Genomic DNA, 23,728 nt, shown 5'->3' on the forward strand with positions numbered 1-23,728 from the left:
TGGCCCTGCAGTGCGAACAACAAAAGGACGGTTTTTACTCCCCTCCTCCTCCTCCTCCACCCATCTCCCCTCCTCGAACGCCAACGACGACCAAGTCTGTCCCTCTTTTTCTCTCTTCATCCCGTACAGCCAACGGGGAACATGGCATCCCCCGAACAGCAGCTGGACACTCTGAGAGAAGGCCTGAGCCGCGTGATTTTGGACCAGCTCGCGGAAACCTTGCGGGATTATTCGTCCGGTAACCTGGCGAACCCGGTGCTCCGGTTTGAGGCCTTCATCCAGGACGGCGAGCCTGGGACGCAGGGCCATTCCCCCCGCTCTGCCGTAGTTTCGGTAAGTTCTGCAGGACGTGTTGTTGTTATCGTTGTTGTTCTTGTTGTTGTTACATGTTACTACTGTTGGGGGGGCGCCGCCGCGTGATGCCAATGACGTGCAGCATATCAAAAAAATCAAAACAAAAACCCTCGAAATCGAAGAGAAAGAAGGAAAAAAAGAAGAAAAAAAAAGAGAGGAGAAAAAGAAGAAAAAGAGACCTCGACCACTGCACGCAGAGAAGAGAAACAACAACTCTCTAATCAGATAACATGCCGAGTCCTCTTCTTCATCCTCTTCTTCATCCTCTTGCCTCTTCCTTATCTTCCTCTCCGTGGTCTTTGTCATACAGTCAAGCATCCTGGTCACAGGGGCTTTCCGGCTAATGACCATCTATATACTAACCTACAATGCAGAAAATGGTAGACCTGTCCGGCATTATATCACAAAGCACAACCAACAGCCCGAACGCGAGCAGCATCGGAAGAGAACATGCCGAGAACACGACGCCCCCGGCCGTCCTGCCACAGATGTTCCCGGAAGACCGCCCGGCGAGTAGCAGCAGCCGGTCCATGTCCCTCGTCCGAGGAACCCAAAGAACGCCGTCCCTCGGGCCGCTTCCCCTGCCGCTGCCACCACCACCGCAGCCGCCGCATCACCAGTACCACCAAACCCAGTATCATCACCCGTCCCCCGAGCCCTCCGAGATGGTCGTCGGGCTGGGATCGCATCCACGGAGAGGAACAGGGGCCCTGCGGCCTGTCAGGGCCGGCTCTGGGCGAGTGCTCGAGGAGGAGGAGGAACCGCACAGCCAGCGGCGCATGCAGGTGGCGAGCAACTTCCCCAAGCGCGCAAAGACGGCCGCGTCATTATCGTCGGGGGGCGGGGCCGTCTTCGTGCCGCAGCAGTCGTCCATCGAGAAGTTCGTCGTCAGCATCTGGGAGCAGATCCACGGCGGCATCAGCCTCGACCCCCAGAGCCTCCTCGAGCAGTGGCAGCTGACGGCGACGGCGGCGACAGCGACCATCAACAACGCCGGCAAGATCCACGTGCCGGAGCAGCTCGAGCTCGGCCTGCTCCAGGCGCCGACGGCCGACGGCCTTGGGGTGCTCGGACCCGGCTCCGGCTCCGGTAACACGACGACGACGACGGCGACGCTCGCCGAGATCGACATGGAGGGCACCTTCAACCGCAGCAACATCTTCTGCCGCAAGGTGACGCAGGCGAGCCGGGCGTGCCGGTCGATCGAGGTGATTGTGCAGGCGCGGTGGATCGAGCACTTTGACTCGTACGTCGAGCTGCTGGCCATGACGAACCCGGGCATGTCGCCGACGAAGCGGCGCAAGGCGGCGCTCATCGAGGCGTGCAACGACTTTGGCTGGTCGGAGAAGGAGCTGCGCAACAAGATGGCCATCTGGCGCGGGTACAAGGAGATCAAGGACGCGGGCGGGTGGGCGGCGCTCGTCTTCGCTGGCATGGGCCTCTACCGGTTCTGCAAGTACCGCGTCGGCTTCAACACGGAGAGCATGCAGCGGCTGCGGTGCCTCCGGCCCCGGATCGAGGTCGCCGCCGACACGCTGCACCCGACGTGGCGGCAGCTGCTCATGATCGTGGGCGAGCCGGCGCACCGGCGGTTCTCCGGGCACCCGCACGACTGGGTGGTCCGGCAGGACGGGTCGGACCCGGTGCCGCTGCGGTCGACGTACCTCGAGTACGACCCCTACTTCAGCTTCGAGCAGCTCGAGCACTCCGTCATGGACATGAGCGCCTGGGGCTCCGACGACCCGCGCTGGGTGCCGCCCATGAACACGGTGGCCTGCGTCCAGGGGAAGCATACGTGCCACTCGTGCGGCCAGGAGCAGTCCGAGGACCCCAAGGTCAACTCGTGCTACTGCTTCCCGACCCTGTTCGGCTCCGGCAGCCGGAGCCCGTGTCCCGTGCAGGTGTTCCGGACGCCCGACGGCCGCAACAACGGGCTGATGGCGCTCTGCCCCTTTGAGCGCGGCGCCGCCATCGGCGAGTTCGTCGGGCTCGTCACCAAGGACCTGCAGAACATGGACGTCATGGACAGCTCGACGGGCGTGCGGGCCTACCAGATCTGGCAGGGCCGCCAGGGCAACTTCACGCGCTTCGTCAACCACAGCTGCAAGGCCAACGCGCAGTTCCAGCAGTTCGTGTGGATGAGCACCCAGCGCATCGTCCTCGTGAGCAAGGGCATCGAGGCCGGCCGCGAGGTCACGGTCGACTACTCGGGGAGTTACTGGCGCGGCCTCGACAAGGACTGCCTCTGCGGAGAGTCGTGCTGCCGGTACCGAGGCACGCCAAGATGAGGCTTACGACGAGTATTAGAGCGAAAGGGGGGTTGGGATGGGAGGGGTCAAGGGGACATATGGTCACTTTTCAGCCACGCTCAAGGAGGAGGACAGCCATCCATCCTCTCACACAGATAGAGAGAGGAAGAGAAGAAGAGAGACAAGGGGGGGAGGCAAAGAGATGGAGAAGGGGGGGTGTTGGAACAGGCGGAAAGGCGGCTAAGAAAAGCCCACGGCCACGGTCACGACCACGGCCCACACCAAACTAGAAGAAAGGCGTAACAACTACCGAAGCTTTACGGTTTCTGCATCTGGAGAGAGAGAGAGAGACGCACACACACACACACACACACGCTAGAGCCTATACTAGATCCAGGCGTTCGGGGCGAAAAGGTGCCTCAGTTCGGGCAGATTTGGTCGCAAGCCTTTCCCGGCTTCAAGCAATCGTTCGCGATGAGATTCGTCCGAAGTCGGGGAGCCGTCTTATCCGGCCGGCGGGACTTCCCATTTTTCCCAGCTGTGTGGTGTGTCATGGACAAGCAGCCGGACAAGGCGCACGCACGTACAGATACGATGTACGCACACCTACACATACATAATACATACATACATCCATACATCCAAAGACACACAGACAGACAGGCAGACAGGCAGACAGACAGGCAGACAGACAGGCAGACAGACAGAAGAGACAGACTCTCGCCGTCAGTCTACTTGTGGTTAGAACGGGTGTCTGACCACCCAATCCGCAACTGACCTCCGTTGGATGAGAAATTTGGGGGGGGGGGGGGGGGGGGGGGGATCAAACTTTACCGGCATTTCTAGTGTATAGGTACAAGACAAAGAAACTAAAAAAATAATAAAAATAAGAATAGAAACCCCATATCGTCGTCCGCTTGGCCTTCTCAACTAACAGGCTGGCTGGCTCATCGACGGAGTCTCCCTCATCTAGCCACACAATCAACCAGCAGTCACTAGTGTAATACCTCGGGAAATCCCTCCCAGTTGAAGCTTTCCCAAGGAAACGTATCATCCACACGTTGTAACTTGCCCGTGTGCCAGTTTTGCTCGCGGTGCTCGTGTCAGGTTAGCGGGTTCCAGATTCGTGCCAACACCCAGCGCTAAAGCGGCTAAACATGCCACCCCCCCCCCCCCTTTTGCCCCTCTCACTCCCTTCAAACTACTTTGGGGGCCTCGGGGGCACCTTGTCTTAAACCTTTCCAGAGGCCTTTCGACTGATGTCCGTAGTTCGGAGTGCTCCACAGACAAAACGGTGGACTGGTCCGTTGACACCTGCTCTCGACTATGTCCCCGAGTGCACCGAGTTGTGAGACGATTCAGGGCGGTCTGGAGACTGGTGGTGGCCGACGGCGCGTCATCTGGGACGTGGAAGTGAGCATTGGCTTCAGGGTATGGAAGCCCTGCCCTCCCCTCCCCCCTACGAAGAGAGAGAGAGAGAGATGGTTTGTGAACGGACGACAAGGCCAAGTGGGACAAGAATATGGATGGTCTATTGGTGTGCGACACCATCTCTTTTCCTTCCATCTCCCTCTGTCTCTCCGGCTCCTCAGACTCGTGATAGACTTCGGCGCCAGACAACAAAAACGACAGGAGTTTGACGAAACAAGAGTTTGACGAAACAAAGAGCCGAGCAACATTCCCCCCCCCCCGGACTGCCGGCGCGAGACGAGAGTTCCCCAACTATGAATGTTTTTCCACGGGGGCAAAACTCCCCCCAGGGTTGCTGTAAAGGGCCTTCGTATGGGCAGGTTTTTTTTTTTATTTTTTTAGTGGGCTTGTGCCTTGGTGGAACGGGTGTGTGGGACAGCATGCCAGTTGACTCGCTGGGCTCAGGTTGAAGAATCTCATGGCTTATGTGTGCTTTCTCGGGCCATGCATGTCAGTTTACTCGCTTGCTTGCTGGCGTCGGCAATAGAGAAAAACAGGGAGGGAGATGGAGAGAAGAGAGAGAGAGACACACACACACAAAAGAGAGGCCGGTATCACAGACCTCGACAGACCGCTGGAACCACTAACCGAGATACAACGGATTTCTCGCGTTTGGTTTCCGGTTCATTGCCGCCGCCAGCCAAGAGTGCGGTTCCTTTCCATTGGATGCGTGATGTGATGTTTTTCACGGCCGCCGCCATCATCTGAATGTTCAGGGGTGGGAGGAAAGCCCAGCCCATCGGGGGGTGTCGATGAGCCCTCGTCTCCCATCCCCGAAAGGGTCAAGAATGATGATAATTGATGGCCCGATGGGGACAGAAGATCTCGTCAATCCCCCGCATGACCTCGCTGAAGGATCAGAGTCTGTGTGGTACCCTCCCTATATGGGGCAGGCGAAGGAAATCGAGAAGAAGAATTGAAGAAAAAAAAATTGGTATACATCTCGGACCTCCTCCCGCTCCTCGTAACGGCCGTGTCCGTGAACAGACGGTTCATCTGGGCCTGGCACCGCCGCCAGCGCTTTGATGTGATCCATCCCGCGCTTGACACGTCGGCATATCGCACGGGAGAAAAGAAGTCCTCGGCGCAAAGACATGCGGTTGTTGGCCTCTGCCGGTGTGTGTGTGGTGATACCGTGCCTTACTCAACTGCCCTCCCCCTCCACCCCCTCCCTAATCCGAAGCTTTTCTCACGAGGTCTTGCGCAGCCGGCCTTCGTCTCAGACTCCTGTAGGGCGAATCGGGAACCGGCAATGGCCTTCGCCATGATGTTCTTCTTGGGAATCTTTAACCGGGCCTAAGGGCTTTTTCTTCTTTTTACAGTGTTGCTTCCAGGACTTCCGGGGCGATCGAGCCGCATCGCAGTTTCTCCCTCGTCAACCCCCTCCCCCCCCCCCCCCTTTCCCCTGAACGGTGTCGTCCCATCGCCCACGCTTCACTTCGAGCTTGACACCTCCCTGACGTGCTTCCATTTCCAGAAGGACGGGGCTGTCTAGCCCTTCCCCCCAAAACCAACTAACCCGCCGCTTGTACTACTCAGCTCTGGGAAACCCCCCGTCGAGAATCTTTTCCCTTCGGGGTGGGCGATTGTTCGGACGGGTTTCCAACCAAGGCAACAGACGGGCTTCTCCTGAGTGCCGAAAAAAAACAAAAACAGAAAAAAGGACGGGGGGCATGGCGAGCAGCGGGCCCGTAGTTGCGGCGGTGCTGATAGCTGAAGGGATCCCATCCCGCCTACGAAGATGAGCGGAGTCCCTGGCGGACACTAGCAGCGTCAGAAAGGCTCTTCATCCGGTCATAACCACCGAGCATATCTGCATCCCAGCCCCCCCCCCCCCCCAGTCCTCCTTTCTTTTTCTTGCTATAGTATTGTCGGGTCGTTGCCATGTCTGTTGGTTGACCCAAACACGCACCACTGCTCTGTCTGATACAAAACTGTTATATTCGCCTCTTTAACCGTCCCTTTGCCGGGAGCAGCTCCCCATGGTTGCGAAGCCGTGGGGGCGCCAGTGTTTCCGGCTACCCTGTCAGACTGCTGGCCGTCGAGCTAATTACTAAGTTGTAGGCAGACTTTTGAAATTGCCCTGGTCAGTACCTAGTGTTCTACGCACTCGCCATCACCAATTCTTCGGTCCAGACCGGAGTCGAGGTTTCACGGCCATCGATCGAACGGTCGAACGAGTCCCTGAGAGTGGTTTTCTTTTTGTTTCTATCCACCTTCTGGCAGCTTTCACCTGCTGGGGCGGCGGCTGTTATAACTGAGGTCTTGAACCCAGTCGAGGCGAAATGGAATCAGTAGCTGGATCCCAGGCGTATCAGCAACAATGCCCACCTCCCCGCGAGGAACGTGGGTGGTTCTGACAACACGCCGCGTGGCTCATGTTTCTTTTTCTTGTTTAGGTGTTCATCGAAATCATCATTACACTCTAGGACAAGCAATGAAATAGGTACGCCAGCCGTCTACTCGGAAAACAAAAGCCCCGTGGAGCCCATTCTAACAGAGGAGCCACTTTGGATAGAGACAAATTTAGTTCGATTCGAATCAATAACCGTGATTTCCACCGATCGTGAATTTTCTGAAGCATCCGAACTCGATCATCACCATAAACGGCAGCAAGACGCCAAAGCGCGAAGAGCATTGGGCGGCTTCTCTATAGCCGTTGCTGCCTATATAAGCCCAGACATGAGTGGAAAAAGGGTCGTCAATTGATGACTCGGCGGTCTTTCAAGCGTCCAAGAACTGGTTCTAAAACTTGGAGTTGAACAGTCAACGAGAGGCGACCTGGACCAGAACCGGCACTGCTCTGCCCTGGCGTCAGCAGGGACAACCGAAAGCCGATCTATGATGTTTGCTATCAAGGTAAACACGGAAGCAAAATGGTATGGATTTCCAAGGGCCGGCAAACTTCGAAGGAAAGAAGATAACGAGAAGCGACAAATTAGAACTCGAAAGGCCGTTCGATCACGAGCAAATCACAAATCCGGGCTCACAGCAGCGGCTGGTTACACGCTTTAGATTCGAGACTGGAAAGAATTTTGGGCTTACGGACGAAGTCCTTTTTTTGTTTCCGATATTTAACGAAAAGAACTACCCAAGACCTGAATAGAAGAAGACGCGCGGCACTTGCTTGGTTTTCCTTGCCCAGTTGTCGACTTTGAGACATCGAAAGGAGCGAAAGCGCCCAAAGACCGAGATTTCGACTGCTTTAGACCTTTGGATCATGGACGAACATGGACGAAAAAAAAATCCATTCCTCGGCAACTAAGCGGTGGCAGTGAGTTATCCCCCGTTCAAAAACCTCCCCCATTTGACTTGTTTTGCAGAAGCATAAAGCGTTTAGTTGTCGACTTGGGTAGCTCTGGTGCCGAGTTTTAAAGAAGCAACCCCATTTTCAACAAACAGCATGGCAAGCAGAAATTCCTTTGAATAAAGTAGCACTCGTAGCTAATTGCTGAGATCCAGGTCCATTCTGCGTTTTGTTGGTCGTTGCCGGCGAAAAACCAGCTTCTCCGCGGACCGAACCGGCGACCAAAGCGATCCCCCCGTACGGTCGTTCCCCCGGTTCGAACCAAACTACGGGGAACCCTATACCCGATGTCTCACATCTCTTTACAGAATCCTATACACGGACGGGTAACGAGGACGGGCGTACGGCATAAATACGAGACAAACGAGCCAATAACGACCCCGGGAAGGACTATACAAACGAATCAGAAGCCCTCCCCGGCTCCCTGGATCCCACCTGCTTGGGCCCTTTAGCAAGGTAGCCTTCCCCGCTGGTTTGCGCTGGATCGGATGGGCTGGCCAGCGTTTCTAGTCGCGGCGGGAAAGGGGAGAAAAAAAAAAAGAAAAAACAAAAGTCGTACGATTTCGGGGTGCGGGCAAACCGTAACCGACCCATCGAAAATGGTCCCGATCGCGAAAAGATCCCGCCCGCAAAGACGAGAGACGAGGGAACACAGAGTACAAAGCGGTCTCGAGCCCCCGGGAGTCCCGCCGACGACCCGGACGACGCCGCGCCCGAATCGCAAAGGGCCGGGCTACATTCCCGATCCGACCAAGGCGTGCCTCCGGGATGGCGGAAGCCGGGGGAGCAACCACGACAATAAAGCATGCCGGCAACTCGCAACTACCAGATGGTTGCGAGAGGTTGCAAAGACAGTAATCGCAGAGGACTTGAGTCGTTGCGTGAAGAAGCCCCCTATTGGTGCGTTTTGGCTGAGCAAGTATTCACACGCGGTTCGAGTCGCAACTTTAGTCAGAGGGGGTTGGAGTCGGATTTGAACAAGAATTAAAAGAGGGACCATTCCCGATCGGGTCGTTACCTGCTCAAACACGCTCACGCCCGACGGTTTTGCACGCCCGCCACAGACGTCCCGGGCAGCGGAATGCAAAAAAGTACTTCTTGGAGGGGTCTCCCTCCAGGTTCGTGTAGACTTTCTGCGGGACGAGGCAGTAGTAATGCGAGGTCTGCCTGTCGAACGTGCATCCTTTACCGGCGGCAGATCACTTACAGTTGATTACCACTGATCATTGCAAGATTGTACAACAACATCACCACCACCACCATCACCACCCACCCACCCCAAAAACATGCGAGGCAGAGCACAGAGCAACTGCAGCGGCTCGAGCCGCTCGAGCACTTGGACAGCAGCAGCAGCAGCAGCAGCGGCAGCGGCAGCGGGAGGAGAACAGGCGTAAGAAACCCCCTTTGCCGCCCCTCCCCTTCCTCTGAGGCACTTGCCAACACCAAAACCCCCCTGGCTCGTGTTGAAACATGAGCCTCGCCGCTGACATCCGGAGCCTGCAGGAGACACTTCATCTTTGACAGAGGTTCGTCGAGACTTCAACTGCTGGCATGACGCGCCCGAACGAGGACTGACGCAAGGGGGCGAACGTGCTCCCCATTCTATCTAGACTGGTACCCGGACCTCCCGCTGGTGATACAGGCCAACCAGCTGATCATCGGACGGCTGTCGCTGGGGTACCCGATGGCGGAGCTGGTCGAGGAGTCGGCGAGGAACGAGGCGGGCTGCAGCCCGGGGACGATGGCGGCCTACTTCCACCACGCCATTACGTTGGAGCTGGCCTGCCTGATGAGCAACGACACGGTGCAGATGGCGATTGTCAAGGGCGTCAGGGTGTGATTGTTGATGGACAGTATCATCAGTAAGGGTGCTCGGGCGGGGTTCGTCGGGGTTAGGCGCCGCGGTTCCGTTTGGTTTCGTTTTGGGGAAATCGTTGCATTGTTTACGGGTGTTTTTGTTTTTTCCGGAATTCTATGAGAGGGGAACAGCAAACGGCGCTGGCGTTCGGGGCTGGCTTGGAGGTCAGGGCAACCGCTTCGGTAGGACGGTTTATTTACACGTCTGGGATAGCTCGCAATGGATGTGGCACCAATGGCCGGCCATTCAGAGGACGGCAGATTGTCCACAAACCTGGCTCTTGCTCTCGTCTCAATGATTGCGTAGACCCAGCGGGACGACCGTGATTGACCTCGGTTTCCCGTTCGCATGTCGGCCCCGCAGTGTTCCTCCCGGAAACCAAGTCAGACGTTTAATGTGCTGTCATGGCTGCAGAGGGAATCCGTGCAACTGCCGTGCAGCAGCGAAACGTTTCGCGGGACACGGTCATGGCCATCTCCAGAGGGGCCAGATGATACGTTTGGATGGCATCGACCCAGAGTGTGGATATCATCGCGGTGACCGTTCGAAAGGCGGCGACAGCAGTCAATGCAATGCTAGTCGGAGCGAGAGTTGCAGGCTAGACTGGCGTTCGGCTCTCGAAAGTCGTCGTGTACAGTGTAGGCTTGTTGCTGCCGCCCATTGCGGTCTGTCGCGACTCCGAGAGGCATCGTTGTCGACTGAGACCATCAAAGAGTGGCTGGCATACGTGATGCTCCGTACATATCAAGAAAAGCCGTTGGGTGTCGAACAGAAGAGTGCTTTGCTATCCGTAGACGTCGGTTGGTTCCCACTCCCAATTGCGACACGGACGGATGTTGCAGGTGTTGGTGGTGACGGTGATACTGCTCCATTGCACACGATAAAGCAGGATGGACGGCAATGCACGTGATATCGGGACTGAGAGATGGATCCTGGGGGGAACAAACGAAATGGCGATCGCGTCCCGGGTCGGCGGTTCGCCGTGTCGCCGTGTCTCACAAGGCGGACATGGACTGCGCAGCGTGGACGGGGACCTGATCCATCATCCATCGTGCGGATCCTTTGGGGCCGATCCGCTCCGGAGCCGGACCGACCTGTCACCCGGATGGAAATGTAAGTAAGTCCCCGAGACTGAGGTGAGATACTTGCGCAGGGCAGCTGGAAGCAGGGAAGCAGGGGTGAGATGGAAATTGGGACAGGTGGCTGCCAGTGGAAAGCGGGGGGTAATTTGTGGTGGGGGGGGGTTCCTCGACTGACAGGAAAGAGTACGTATCGATGTACAGTGGCCCAAGCAGGTACAGAGCATTCCTTTGTACTCTGTACCTGCTTGTGTCGTCTCGTTATCTACGATTAGAACCATGGTTTGAGAGACAAAAAGGGGCAGGCAGGGATGCTACCTGTGCAGGGCTGCTGTGGATCAAATCCCTCCATTACCTTACCTAGCAAGCAAGGTGAGTGAGTACTCTGTAAGGCGAGTGGGTATGCATGTATCCGTCGTGTGGTTGGTGTCTACCTGTAGACGAGTGTGGCGGTGCAAATGACATAATCAACCGTTCTCACTCGCCCTAGGAGGTCTTATCCGCACGCTGTATCCATTTCCATACTGTGCATGCAATTGCGGTCTTGATTATGTCATCAGCCACAATCGACGAATCCGCGTAAGCCGATCCCCTCCCTTTCCAGCGCCCAGAGACGGCACTCGGCACCTGTGATTGGCCACTGAGGACGGACAGTCGGTCGGTCTCTGTACAGGTAAGGCCACACGCTAACTGCGGCTGCACTCACTGACTGGCACTGGACCACTGCCACTGCGCTGCCGCACGCACGGAGGGCACTTCCATCCATCCATCCATGCCAAATCACGAACTTTCGTGTCTCGACGTCGACATCATCACCACACCATTACCATCGCCGAACCCGACCTTTCCCAGTCCTTCTTAGACTTGTCGCCCGCCGGGAATGACATTGTGCAAACCCACTCTCTCCGCCTATCCCTAATTCTCGTCGACCCGGTCAATGTCTGTCTGCTTGCCCAGCAGCAGTATCCATGGGCCCCCCTTCTCTTCCGTTATAGTACATTTGTTCGATTGCGTTGCATTGCTTGCCGCAGCTTTCTACCGCTCCCTCTCTCTCTCTTTCTCTCTCTCTCACTCTCACTCGTTCCCTTCTCCTCACCATCTTCGACTGAGCTCGACCGAGTTGATACCACTCTTTACGCCTCCCTTGGACTTCGACGACGCATGTTCGCAAACAGGCCTCCATCCGCCGCCTAATCACCTCCTTCTAGACGCCACATCCCGCTGATTTCCTCCCCCGCCGCCGGCGACGACCGTGACCATGCCTTCGGATCGCGACCATCACTACGAGTCCGTACCGCCAATTCCGAGCTATGATGAGGCCCTTGCCACCAGCGGCCCGGCCGACCCTACCGAATGGCAAATGCCGCGCTCCCCGGTAGACGACCGCTCCCGGTCCGAGACCGAGTCGCAATCTCTGCTCAACAGGAATGGCGAGGCCACGTCCTCCCGCCGCCCGAACCGCTACCGCCCGCCGACCGTCGAGACCGACGACGAAGACAGCGCATGGGGCAGCGACGATGATGGCGACGAGACTGCCTACGTCCGGAGAGAGATGCAGGAGCTGGAAATAGGAGAACCTGGCGACGGGTCACGCCCTTTACTGTGGGGGAAACGGATACCCTTCTCCCTTTCCTTGCCACGATGGCGCTCTTGGCGATGGCGCCTGCCAAGCCTGCGCCCGACCATCCGGCTGCCCTCCGGCCCCAACGAAACCCCCAACGATACCAACGATGCGAATGCGACGACGACGACGACAACAACGACGACGACGACGAGGCCGCGGATCACACTGCCGCAGTGGGACAAGGACAAGGCGCGGACGGCCATTATCATCTTCGCCCGCGTCTTCGCCATTGTCTTTGTCATGGGCATCCTCTACGCCCTTTTCATGAGCGATCTTTTCACCAGCATGGCCAGGCGCATGAACGGCGGCCTGCGTTTCAACCCCGAAGACGTACGCGCCTACGTCCAGGGCAACGTCGAGGACCGCAGGATGAAGGCCTCCGTCGCCCATTACACAAAGTACGCTCACATGGCAGGAACCGAGGGCGACTACGCGCTGGCTATGGACGTCGAATCCATGTTCACTAGAGCCGGACTGGACTACGTCAACGTCGACGAGTACTACGTATACCTGAACTACCCCAAGGCCGGAGGACGCGCCGTCGAGATCCTCGGCGACGACGGAAAGCCCAAGTGGACGGCCAAGCTCGAAGAGGAGGAGATCGGAGGCGAGTCCGCGGGGCATCAGACCTTTGTGTTCCACGGCCACTCTAAGTCGGGAGACGTGAAGGGGCCCCTCATCTACGCCAACTACGGCGCGAGGTCCGACTTCAAAAAGCTGGCTGACAGCGGCATCGACACCAAGGGCGCCATCGCCCTCGTCCGTTACTACGGGCCGGACTCGGTCCTTGCGCTCAAGGTCAAGGCCGCGGAGGAGGCCGGCTTCGCCGGATGCATCGTCTACAGCGACCCGGCCGACGACGGCTTCCGGCTCGGCGACGTCGCGCCCAACGGCCGCTTCATGCCTGCCGACGGCGTCCAGAGAGGCACCGTCGCGCTGTCCAACTGGGTCATCGGCGACCCCCTGACCCCTGGCTGGGAGAGCAAGAAGAACCTGCCGCGCATGAAGCCCGAGGAGAGCAAGGGCCTGGTCAAGATCCCGAGCTTGCCCCTGGCCTGGCGCGACGCCCAGATTCTGCTGCAGCATCTCAAGGGCCACGGCGAGCAGGTGCCCAAAGAGTGGGCGGGAGGCGTTCCAGACGTGGCCGAATGGTGGACCGGCAACCTGTCGTCGCCTGTCGTGCGCCTCAAGAACGACAACGACGTGGTCCAGGAAAAGGGCATCTGGAACGTCTACGGCAAGATCGAGGGCATTGAGCAGGACCAAAAGTCCATCATCATCGGCAACCACCGCGACGCCTGGTCCTTTGGCGCCACCGAACCCCATTCCGGCACGGCCATCATGATCGAGATGGCGCGCATCTTCGGCTCGCTTGTGGCCAAGGGCTGGCGCCCGCTCCGCAGCATCGAGTTCATGTCGTGGGACGGCGAGGAGTACAACATGATCGGCTCGACCGAGTTCGTGGAGCGCAACGAGGAGCAGCTCCGGCAGAACGCCTTTGCCTACATCAACCTCGACTCGGCCGTCGCCGGCACCGAGTTCCGCGCCGCCGGGTCGCCCGTCTTCAAGCAGTCCGTCTACCGCGTCATCGACCGCGTCTTTGACGCCAACCTCAACACCACGCTGCGCGGCCTCTGGGACCAGCGCGAGGCCGACCTGGAGGACCTCGGCATGGGCGGCGACTACGTGCCGTTCCAGAACATTGTCGGCACCAGCTCGCTCGACCTCGGCTTCCGGGGCGCGCGCTTCCCCGCCCAGTCCAGCTACGACAACTACGAATGGGTCAACCGCATAGGCGACCCGGACTTCTCGTACCACTCCATGATGGGCCAGGTCGTCGGCCTCCTGCTTCTCGAGCTTGCCGACAAGCCCATCCTGCCGTTCGACATGGTGGGCTACGGCGACCGCATCGAGCGCTATGTCAATGACCTGTCCAACTTTTGTGAGCATCGCGGCGCCAGCGCGCAGCAGGACAAGTTCTCGCTCGAGCCGCTCAAGAAACTTGTCGGCGCCGTCAAGACGAACCTCAAGGGCTTCTCCATGTGGGAGATGACGTGGGAGAGCACCGTCATGGGCGGCGGCGGCTGGGAGTCGGGCGACATGGGCGACAAGCGCCTCCAGTTTAACAACCGCATGGCCGAGTTTGAGACGGCGTTGCTCGACCTCGAACAAGGCGGTGGTGTAAGTCTGCCCTCTCATTCTGCCTTCCCCCGTGGCAAAGAAAACATGCCATTTGATAGACGATATGCTGACGCTATCCAGATGCCCAACCGCCCTCAGTTCAAGCACGTCATCTTCGGACCCCAGGCCTGGTCTGGCGGCAAGCCCGTCACCTTCGCCGGCATCCGCGACGCCGTCGAGGCCGGCGACTGGGATCTCGCGAGCCGGCTCGTCGAGAAGACGGCGCGCATCATCCTGAACGCGACCGCGACGTTGCAGGAGTGGGAGAAGGGCGCCGAGAGCAGCTGAAGGACGGACCATCCGGTGCCTCTCGCTCTTGGCCCTCGCTTGTAGTCGAGCTGTCTATTCTGTCACTTTTTTTCTTTCCATTTGCGGCATTTGTGGTTCCATGCCTCGAGGACGTTTCCCTCCTCTTTTTTCTTTCTTCTATCTTTCCTCTCTACGACTATGCATCCATCCAAAGCGTGAGCATTGTATGCCCCCCCTCCCCTTTTACTACTGCTGAAGGGGCCGGCATTACACCGCTACGGCATTAACTCGCCAACATAAATTCCTCTTGTTTTTTCTTGTTTTTCCTTTTTGTCTCCGTTTGCTCTTTCTCTGCTCTCGGGGACATCTTCGGGTCTCAATTTTGCTGTGGCAAGGGAAGAAGCAGCGTCGTCGGGACGCCCCAATCCCCCGTCCGCCTATCCCTTTGCATGAGTCTGTTTATATATCTTCCGGCATTGCAAGGAGTTTTGGGGGGGGGTTACCGCTTGTCAAATCTTGCGTCTTGATTCTTTCTTTTATCCTAAACCGTCAGGAACTTTTGGAGGAGGTGTGGGATATGTCCTTTCGTCCGACGGAGGAGGGGTGGGGGGAAGGGGGGAAGGGGGGCGTGTCTGAGGTAGTAGCAGATTCCCAAAAACAAAATGTTGACGTATTTTGCCTGGTCTCTCGTCCCGAGCGTTCGCGGGGGGCAAAAAACAAAAAAAGAGAAAAGAAAACTGGCGAGAATAATCGCCACGAAGGACATTAGAAAAGGAAGGGTTGGGCCCAAAAGCGTTCCATTCACCCTCCCTCATCTTCTCCTCACGGAGTTTGGCTGCCAATGAACGAACCCCCACGGGACATCTGCCGGCGTCAGTAGAGATGGACGGGATAGAAGAGAACGGTATTATGTCTTCTGCAAGAGTGCAACATCCATAACCACGTCGAGAAATGCCATATACAGACACTTCTGAAGCATCCAAAGAACCCATCCATTGCGGCAATGCAATATAATAGCAGAAAAAGTTGGATCGCTTCAATGGAAAAAGACGTACACATATGTACAACTAACAGGCTACGGGCCGCATGCAGAAGCTTTTATCTCCTCCTCGTTAGGCTCCCATCCAACACCCCCTCCTCTCCCCCCGTCCATCGTTGCATGCGCTTATCGTATGAACACGTCTTCCATGCCCCTCGTCTTCGAGGCCATCGTCCCCGCCGTACGCTGGCCTCTGCGGTGCGGCTTGCACGGTGACCGTGCACCCTGTATTAAGAAAAAGCATCACTGCCCCTTCGTTTCGTACCTTTCGCTACATTCTCCCCTGGTCTCATATGGCACATCATGAACCGTAAAGTGGGTGTGGTCTCAAGCCCAAGCGGCCCTCGCCTCGCTCATTTCGGGTAGAGAACGACGCCCTCGTACTGCCGCCCCTTGATGCTCTCGAGAATATGGTAGAAGTGGCGCTTGCTGTTCTCGACCGAGGCCGAGTCCTGCTGGTTTCCGGCGAGGTTGGAGTGGATGAGCTCGATGAGGCCGTTGAGATACTTGGTCGTGACCTGTGCTGATGATTAGTCTCCAAAGTGATGAATGATGCATGGGCTGTCACGTTGACAAGACTCACCGCCGCGTTTTGTTGGTCAAAGTAGTAGACGTATCGGTCCAGGATCTCGACAAAGAGCTCGATCGACGTCGCCGTCTCCATGCAAGAGTCGGCGACGCGCAGCGCTCGCTGGAGACACTCGAGCACCCGCTTGCCGTCCCGGTACAACTGTGAATTTGTCAGCTTCAAGATCTGAACCCGCCGCCGTAGGGTATGCTTGACTTACGCCAGTCTCGTCCGTTTCTCCGTAGACGGCCATCGGCGTGGCCCACCACAGGTGGCTGGCGAGGTAGACGGCGCGGCACTGGTCGGGCTTCCGCAGCAGCTTGCTGCCGTGCTGGGCGCACTTGGTGATGAGCGTGTCGTAGTTCTCCTTGCCAAAGTTCCTCGTCTGGTGCAGTGCCGTCGCAATGACGCAGACGGCTTGGAACTGTGCCTTTGAATCCGAAATCGCCTCCTCGTAGACGGTGAACGCCTGGGCAAAGAACTCGTAGGCCACCTCCTCGAAGCCCGCCATGTCGGCCGTCTGGCCGGATGCGCAGAACAGGCGCAAGGCCAGCTCGGCCGCGCCGGCCCCGTTGACACGAGTATACAGGGTGCTGAGGGCGGAGTGCATGAACTTGAACAGCGCGTTGCTCTGCGTCTCCCAGTTATCCTCGTAGTGCTCGCGTGCCTTGAAACGTCTTGCGAGCTTCATGCAGGCGGTGATGAGCGGGGGCGTCGTCGTACGGATCCTCTCGTTGCCTTCCGAGTACGCCTTGCGAGTCATCTGCAGCAGGCGGAACTGTGTGTCGTTGTCTTCGCCATCGACGAGGTGGACGATCCTGGCCAGCCAGCCCTGTTCCTCCATCGTCTCGTCCGTCTCGACGGCCCGGCGCTGCGCGACACCGGGATAGTTGGAGGACGCCTGGGAGCCCTCCTTAATGAGCACCTTGAGCACCTCCAAAACGTTCTCCAGCTGGTTCGGGGTCGAGATGCGAGTTTGGTCCCGGAGAAGGGTGCGGGCCACCTCGCCGGCGACGGCACGGCGCGTCGGATACGACTGGGACTGGAAGAGGGGGACGTAGGTGGGGAGGGAGAGGGCGGTGAAGATGGAAAGGTATCGGTTGAGGGGTGCCTGGAGCAGGGCTAAAAGGCTGTGCTGGGCTGGGGGCGAGTGCAGATCGGCGTTGTTTGCGTTCTCCCTGACCTTGATGGTTGCGTAGTCGAGAATCTGGTTGACGAAGTCCAGGCGTTCGGGGTAGATGTTGAGAGCCAGATTCGTCAGCGAGCAGAGCAGGGCTATCGTGTCCTGGATGGGGAGGTGCTGCGCCTCGACCAGGTTCTTGACTTGGCTGAAGAAGATCTCGTAGAGCTGAACGTTCTCCGGGATGCCCTTCTCCGGCGCGACCCCTTCGCCGTTGACAGCAGTAGCGTCCGTGTCTGCGATCGAGGGGGTCGGCTCCTCCGGGGGCGGGAGGTCCTCTGCCGCGCGGGCTTCGTTCTCGCTGGTCGGGTTAACACCGTTGAGGCTGAGATCGGCGGCTTGTCCGGGCTCGTCGTTGGCGTCCGGGTGTCCCCCTGGCGCAGAGGACGCGCCACGACCTTCGTTCTTCAAGCTGGTCTTTTCCAACAAGGCTGCCAGTGCCTCTTCCTCCAGCTTGGCTCGGTCGCCCTCGGTTTCGTCCTTGGACTCGCGCTCTGCGTAATCGGACAGACGATCCATCAACCCAATGACGATAGCTTTGACGTTCACGTGCGGGTTCAAGCGGGAGACGGCGCCGAGGAATTGGTCGAGGGTGTGGAGGTGGAAGTCGTCGGGGAAGACCTGGGTGATGACCTCCAGGAGATACTCCTGGGCTAGAACGTCGCGACATTGCACGACCTGCTCAAGCAGGGGCGCAAGGATGCCCGACTTGTACGTCTCGAGGTCGACCAGCTGGCTGAGGCGCACAATGTTGCTGCCGACCAGGAGCTGCAGCTCTTTTCTTTCCCTCGTTCGCTGTTCGCGCTCGCGGGAGTGGCCCTGGTGCTGCAGGCGCACCCAGAGCTTGTTCATCTCGACGAAATTGGTGAGGATGAAGTTGATCGAATCGGACAGGTTGCCCTCGGGGCCGTCGCCGTCACCAGTGGGGAGGTAGTCTCTGGCCTGACCTGACAGGTAGTATCGGAGGAACAGTCCGCGGATGGGATGCTGTACACCTCTGCTCATATCCATCATGTCCTTCATGAGCTCCTTGACAGGCGCGTCGGGGATAGACATGTAAGCAGTGCCGACGGTGATCATCAGATACAGACGCGGAACGATATTGCCGGCATATTGGACGAGCTCGTACAGGTCGGCGAGGTGATTGACGGGATGGTTCTCTCGGAGGTGGACGGAGAGGTATCGCAGGGCGTCGAAGACGGCCATGTAGAGCTCGTAGTATTGTTTGGGGCCGAGACTACTCGTTCGCAATTCGGAGACTAAGGTGGAGCTGTGCGCGGGGGGGAGTCGATTGGTTAGTCCAGGCCATTGGGGCTTATCGGAATGGCAGGCAAGGCGTCCCTCGAGGAGGTTCTCCGGTGATCCGAAGGCAGGTGAGGAGGAGGAGGAGGAGGAGGAGGAGGAAGGTGAGGATGATGATGATGACGTACCAGCACTTAAGAGCATCCATGAGCTTGCCCGGAGTGTCGAGGCATTTCCGCATCAGAGCGGTCTGCTGGCGTACCGCGACCAGAGCATCCTCTAAGAGGCGCGCCTGGTCTTCGGGCGGTACGGGAGTCGCAGACATGTCGAAGTAGGGCCGGCGGGGTAGCTATCGATCGAGGCGATGTAAGGGGGGGTGGTTTATCTTCTAGTAGCGGCTCATGGAGGAGGGGAGAAGAAACGACGGATCGGTGCGGTAGGACGGGAAAAGGGAATCGGGACGATTGCGCAATGATGCGTGGACCGAGGCTTCGGTGTGTGTCGTCGTCGTCGTCGGCGGCGCGGGTTGCAGGAAGAGGTGGGAGAATAGGTCGTAGGTGTGTTGAAGAAAGGCTGACGACGGAGTCTCTAGCCAGTAAGTGGCAGCACGTAACAACAGTATTGGCAGGTAGGTAGGTAACAGGGAGGTGCTGCTCTCTGGTGAGGTAAGGTCGGCCGGGGCAGGCTGTGCTGTGCTGTGCTGTGCTGTGCTGTGCTGTGCTGCGATGCGAGCTCGGCGTAAGGCCACTGGCTGGTATGAAGGTCCACTCCTGCTGACAGGTCCTGCCAGTGGCATGCCGGAGAATCGGGCTGCCTGGATGCGAGATTACCTAACAATGAGATTATGTAAGGTGAAGACCAGCTCGGGGGCATCGGTGGCACGTGACTGATCATGCGGCCAAGGCGGGGCACGGTCCGGAACTAATCCCGGTCTCCGGCCTTGCTTGCTGCCTCAGTCTGCGGCGCAGACCGGGCCCAGAACTTTTGCCATCAAGGTCCCACACCTCGGCCATTTATCCACATTGCAGCGCAATCAACACCACACCACCACCACCACCCATGTCAGTCAACATGGCACAGTCACTCTTGGGATCACGGTGAGAGAGAGAGAGAGGGCTTCATTCAATCGTTGAGGAGTTCTTGGTTAACCCAGCTTGGCCGACTACCTACATGACATATGAATACCTAGTGAAGCTGCATCCCTTTACGTTTACGAATGCCTATCGTACAGTAAGTACACACCGCGAGAACCAACTGATTTCCAAATCCAACAAACCTCAACTCCGTGGCCATGTCCGCCTGAATTCAACTCCAAGAAACGCCCATCCAGTAGTTCGTTAGTGTGCGCCTATCTCATGCGTGGTCGCCCCAGTTTAAAAAAACATCCCCCGCACCAGAAGGGCTGGTTTTCACCGATTTCCCGAGATGGCCAAAAAAAAAAAAAGGGGCATTGTCCAGTCTGGCAGTCATCCATGGCCACACATTCAGGAACCAACCGCCGCCGGCAGCCCGCAGTCGGTCCGCAGGAATTCGACCAGCGCCGTGTCAATCGAGGCCGAAAAGGCCGCGAACAGCAGCGTCGCGGTCGTCCCCGGCGCCGCGAGGTAGCGCATGCGGGGTACGATCTCGAGCTGCTCGATGCCCCCGACCTTGCGCAGCTCCGCGACCCATTCCATGCTGTCGTGCTTGATGAGCGCCAGCAGTCGCAGGTCCGACACGCCCAGCCTCTGGGGGCCCTCCCACGTCGCCGTCGGCCTGCCGCCCTCGACCACGACCCTCACTCGCGGGATCATCTTGTCGAGCCCCCGTAGGTACTTGCACATGTTGGCCCAGTCCAGCCGGTCGCTCTCGCAATAGTACATCGGCCCGTCCTTGCGGACCGTCACCTCCCGGACCATGGCGCGCGACGCGGGCGTCAGGTCCCGGAGGAAAGGAACGACCGCCTCGATGTCGCCGCCAAAGTCGAAGCCGTGGAGGCCGTACAGCATGTGGCTCGTCTCGCGGTGGATCTGGCGGTTGACGGCCATGATGGCGGGGTGCATCGTCGTCCTGGACGCGGACGCCAGGTGGTATGTTGTCTCGAAGCACTGGCGGTGGAGGGACCTCTCGATGATGCGGTACGGCGTGCGGCGGTATGTCTTGAGGATGCCCGCCGGCAGCTGGTGCATCGCCTTGTTGCGCACAGCGAGCCTCTTCTCCCCTCCGTCGTCGAGGAGATGCTCGTAAATCATGATGCGGATTTCGGCGGGAATCCGCATCAGAGGCGACTGGTCTTTGTCCATATCCATATCGTGGCGTGGGGTCGAGGGTGGGTGGGTATCGATGGGGGGTGGAAACCCGGGGTCAGAATGGGGGGAGGTGGATGAACAGGAAAATGAGATGGACTGTGAATCACACAACACGGCAGCGAACAAGAGGGAGAAACACCAGGAAGATGCGGGAGAAGTTCAAACGTGGTTCCTCCATAGCCTCGAAGTGCGCCGTCGGCTGGTCTTATGGCATCCGGCATCCCCTCCTGTTTCCCCTGCGACGACCTTTTCCGAGTTGGTACACTCACGCGTTCCGAGGGGCAGAGGGGGGAGGATCCATCAAGGTGCTGCTGGACTGACATTGGCGTTTGTCTCCAACTCTCCAACTGGACACGACTTTCCCTCCCCTCCCTTCCCCCTCGCCCCAGGGCTTCGGGGATGAGAATCGCCGGCGTCCCTGCATCAGCAGAGCCAACCGCCCGCAGCTGATCCTTCCGAGGCGGCGTCGAGGCCCGATGGAAACAGCCCACTTCCCCATTGACTCACTCTCCCACTTTTTGGTCCTTCATCACTGCGTCCCGGCTGGACGTTGGCTGTGCTGCGTGCACCGTATACTCGTCAGGCAGACAGCCTACTACTGCACTGGATACAGACTCCGGCCCGTGGCCGTCAAGGTCCCCTGGTCGGGGGGTGGATCTCCCGGCCCCCGACTCATCTCGCCGAGCTGCATTGCACCAACAGAGATCCCCCCAAATACAGATACATGTGCAGCATTCGTGCACCAACACACGCCATGCGTAACTAGGCCACTCGGTCCAACACCCGACCTGCGCCCCCACCTCGACGTCCTTCCGTCTCCTTGTTACGGCTTACTCTCGAGTCTCTCTTGGCGAGGAAGAAGCGAAACACGATAAGCAGCCCGCTTACTAGGGACGAAGTGCGGCGGACACCACGCTCACGGCTCAGTCAGCCGCCGGCCGTCCACAGGTCCAATCGCACGCAACACCTCGGTCTCGATTTCGATCGGGGGCTCCATATCGTCGTTGAGAACCGGGGGCGCCGCTTGGCTTTTCGACTCCACACTCAGCCTCCGAGTGTGTCCTGCCGTCGCGCGTCGAGATCGCGTGTCAGACGATGGGTGATAATTGATTCAAATCAATCATCACATCAGCACTTGTCCGAGCTAGCTGGAGGGGAGGGGGTTCTCTTGCTGCCCCCCCCCCCCACCATCTGTCGTGGACCTTTTGCATCGACCCAGATCCTTGGGTGGCTTTTGTGAAGTACTGTAAAGCGGTCGTGAGTGAACATAGTGGCATGGAATGGTTTGATGGGTATTGATATACTCCCCGGTCGTTCTCGTTCGTCTGCCCGGTGTTGTTGCAGCAGATTCCACACCATGCACCCGAGTCCAAATCCTTATGCTGGAGGAGTAAAGGCACTTGGAAAGAAACAATGTGTCATGTTGACCGCCGACACTTCAGGGCAAACGCGTCTCATCCCGTCTGGTTCCACTGCCTGCCAGATATCCTATCTGCGGCTGTTCAACAGAGAGGCTCCTCTCATTCCAGGTAGATCCCCATCTCTATTCAAAATACACATGAACCCATGTTAAATTTGATCTGCCCCTATTAATACCCCTTCTACTGTTCGGCAATGTCTCAAGCCAAGGTGAGAGACAGTAAGACACGTAGTTGAACAGACCGAGACCAATTTTGATGATGGCGGGGAAGTCGCTCGTTGTGTGCAGGCTACTTGTAGCTCGGGTTCGCTCCACGCTCCCAGCGCCTTGTTGGCTAAGTGGTATAGCGTCTCACTAGTACTCTAGTGTCATGAGAAGATCGGCGGTTCGATTCCGCCACGAGGCATTTCTTTTGTTTGTGTTCTATCTCACCTGAGAGCAAAACTTTTTTTCGTGCCCATTTTCGTCAATTGCCCCTTCTCTATTGATGCTGTCTGTCCGTCGTTCACCCCGTTCGTTTTCATTGTCAGACTGGCTTGTTGGTAAGTAAGTGCGTTTGCTTGTAGCACGTATCTAGATTGAATGGCGTTGAAGCAACGAATCGAGTGTTTCTTAGTTGACATTCATCTATTGATTGAGTTGACGATGATGGATGGATCAGTGACACGTGGTATGATTTGTACACAGATAGATGGACAGATAAGATAGGTTTGTTAATGGTTAGATGCTGCGAATAACAAGCATGGAATTTGGGTTTCATCGTGCTGTAGAGCCGACAACACCCAACCAACAACAACTCAACTTGCCACATTCGCACAGCGAGCAAGATCCCACTAAACAATTGCGACGGACAAACACGCCCAGTAAGGCTGTCTTGTCCGTTCGTGGACACCAATTGGCCAAGCTCCCCCCTTCCTCTCCCTCTCTGAGTCTCATCCACCTGTATTGCCCCATCCAGCTGCTGCTTTCTCGTGGTGTCGCCCCGGGTGCCGGGATGGAGACCGCGGAAGAGAGACGCACGGCGGCTGTGCAGAGTCGAGATTCCCCTGTCGCCTCAGGGGTTACCGCTGCGCCCCAAGAAGTGTGGGCGCGGTGGGCAGCCGTGTGTGTGTGTGTGTGTGTCCGTGGAAGACGGCCGGGCCGAGGTAGACCAGACCCCCTTGTTGGGAACACCACGTTGACCATGTTATCCCAATAGAGTTGCCAAGCCAAGGTGTCAAATATTGGACGATACCAATAGGCGACTTTTGACTTTTTGGCCGTTTGGTGGGTGGTGGGTGGGTGGGTTGTGTGTCTTGCATTTGCAGTGTATCCTAGATGGGGTTTCACATACCGGCTCGTGGCATTCAGAGAGTCCTTACTCTCTACGTGTCTGCCTGAAGCATGGCCGTCGTGGAAACCTGTCTGCGGGACGTGACTCTCCGTCTTCCTCTCCCTCTCTCTCTCTCTCTCACTTTCAGCGAAGTGACCGAGAGTGCTGCTCTCTGTTGTCTTGACCCTATTTCCAATGCAAGTGGTACACAACTCTTCGTCCTAAACAGCGAATGACCGACCGCTCGAGGACGTGGGAGATGGGGATTCATAAAACAACCTGCGGACTACTCCGTTGCAGCCGAAGTG

The 23,728-nt window shown here is 57.8% G+C and overlaps 5 protein-coding genes across 5 annotated transcripts; 3 read left to right on the forward strand and 2 right to left on the reverse strand.

Annotated features, from left to right (window-relative positions):
• Positions 1 to 141: 141 nt before the first annotated feature.
• On the forward strand, positions 142 to 2,642 carry CH63R_00316 (SET domain-containing protein; the record flags this gene model as incomplete). Its single annotated transcript, XM_018295291.1, has 2 exons — positions 142 to 333; positions 729 to 2,642. The coding sequence occupies 2 exons, from the start codon at positions 142 to 144 to the stop codon at positions 2,640 to 2,642; spliced, it is 2,106 nt and encodes a 701-aa protein (XP_018163653.1).
• Positions 2,643 to 8,666: 6,024 nt separating this feature from the next.
• On the forward strand, positions 8,667 to 9,220 carry CH63R_00317 (uncharacterized protein; the record flags this gene model as incomplete). The annotated part of the gene is made up of 3 exons (XM_018295292.1): positions 8,667 to 8,770; positions 8,884 to 8,906; positions 8,991 to 9,220. 3 exons carry the CDS (start codon positions 8,667 to 8,669, stop codon positions 9,218 to 9,220), a joined length of 357 nt encoding a protein of 118 aa, XP_018163654.1.
• Positions 9,221 to 11,575: 2,355 nt separating this feature from the next.
• CH63R_00318 (PA domain-containing protein) lies at positions 11,576 to 14,410 on the forward strand (the record flags this gene model as incomplete). Its single annotated transcript, XM_018295293.1, has 1 exon — positions 11,576 to 14,410. One exon carries the CDS (start codon positions 11,576 to 11,578, stop codon positions 14,408 to 14,410), a length of 2,835 nt encoding a protein of 944 aa, XP_018163655.1.
• A 1,353-nt stretch (positions 14,411 to 15,763) lies between these two features.
• CH63R_00319 (Vacuolar protein sorting-associated protein 35) lies at positions 15,764 to 18,725 on the reverse strand (the record flags this gene model as incomplete). Its single annotated transcript, XM_018295294.1, has 4 exons — positions 15,764 to 15,928; positions 15,994 to 16,140; positions 16,199 to 18,395; positions 18,589 to 18,725. The coding sequence occupies 4 exons, from the start codon at positions 18,723 to 18,725 to the stop codon at positions 15,764 to 15,766; spliced, it is 2,646 nt and encodes an 881-aa protein (XP_018163656.1).
• A 1,159-nt stretch (positions 18,726 to 19,884) lies between these two features.
• Positions 19,885 to 20,688, reverse strand: CH63R_00320 (uncharacterized protein; the record flags this gene model as incomplete). Its single annotated transcript, XM_018295295.1, has 1 exon — positions 19,885 to 20,688. One exon carries the CDS (start codon positions 20,686 to 20,688, stop codon positions 19,885 to 19,887), a length of 804 nt encoding a protein of 267 aa, XP_018163657.1.
• Between the last annotated feature and the right edge of the window lie 3,040 nt (positions 20,689 to 23,728).

This window comes from Colletotrichum higginsianum, chromosome 1 (assembly GCF_001672515.1).
Source record: "Colletotrichum higginsianum IMI 349063 chromosome 1, whole genome shotgun sequence".
NCBI classification, from domain to species: Eukaryota; Fungi; Ascomycota; class Sordariomycetes; order Glomerellales; family Glomerellaceae; genus Colletotrichum; species Colletotrichum higginsianum.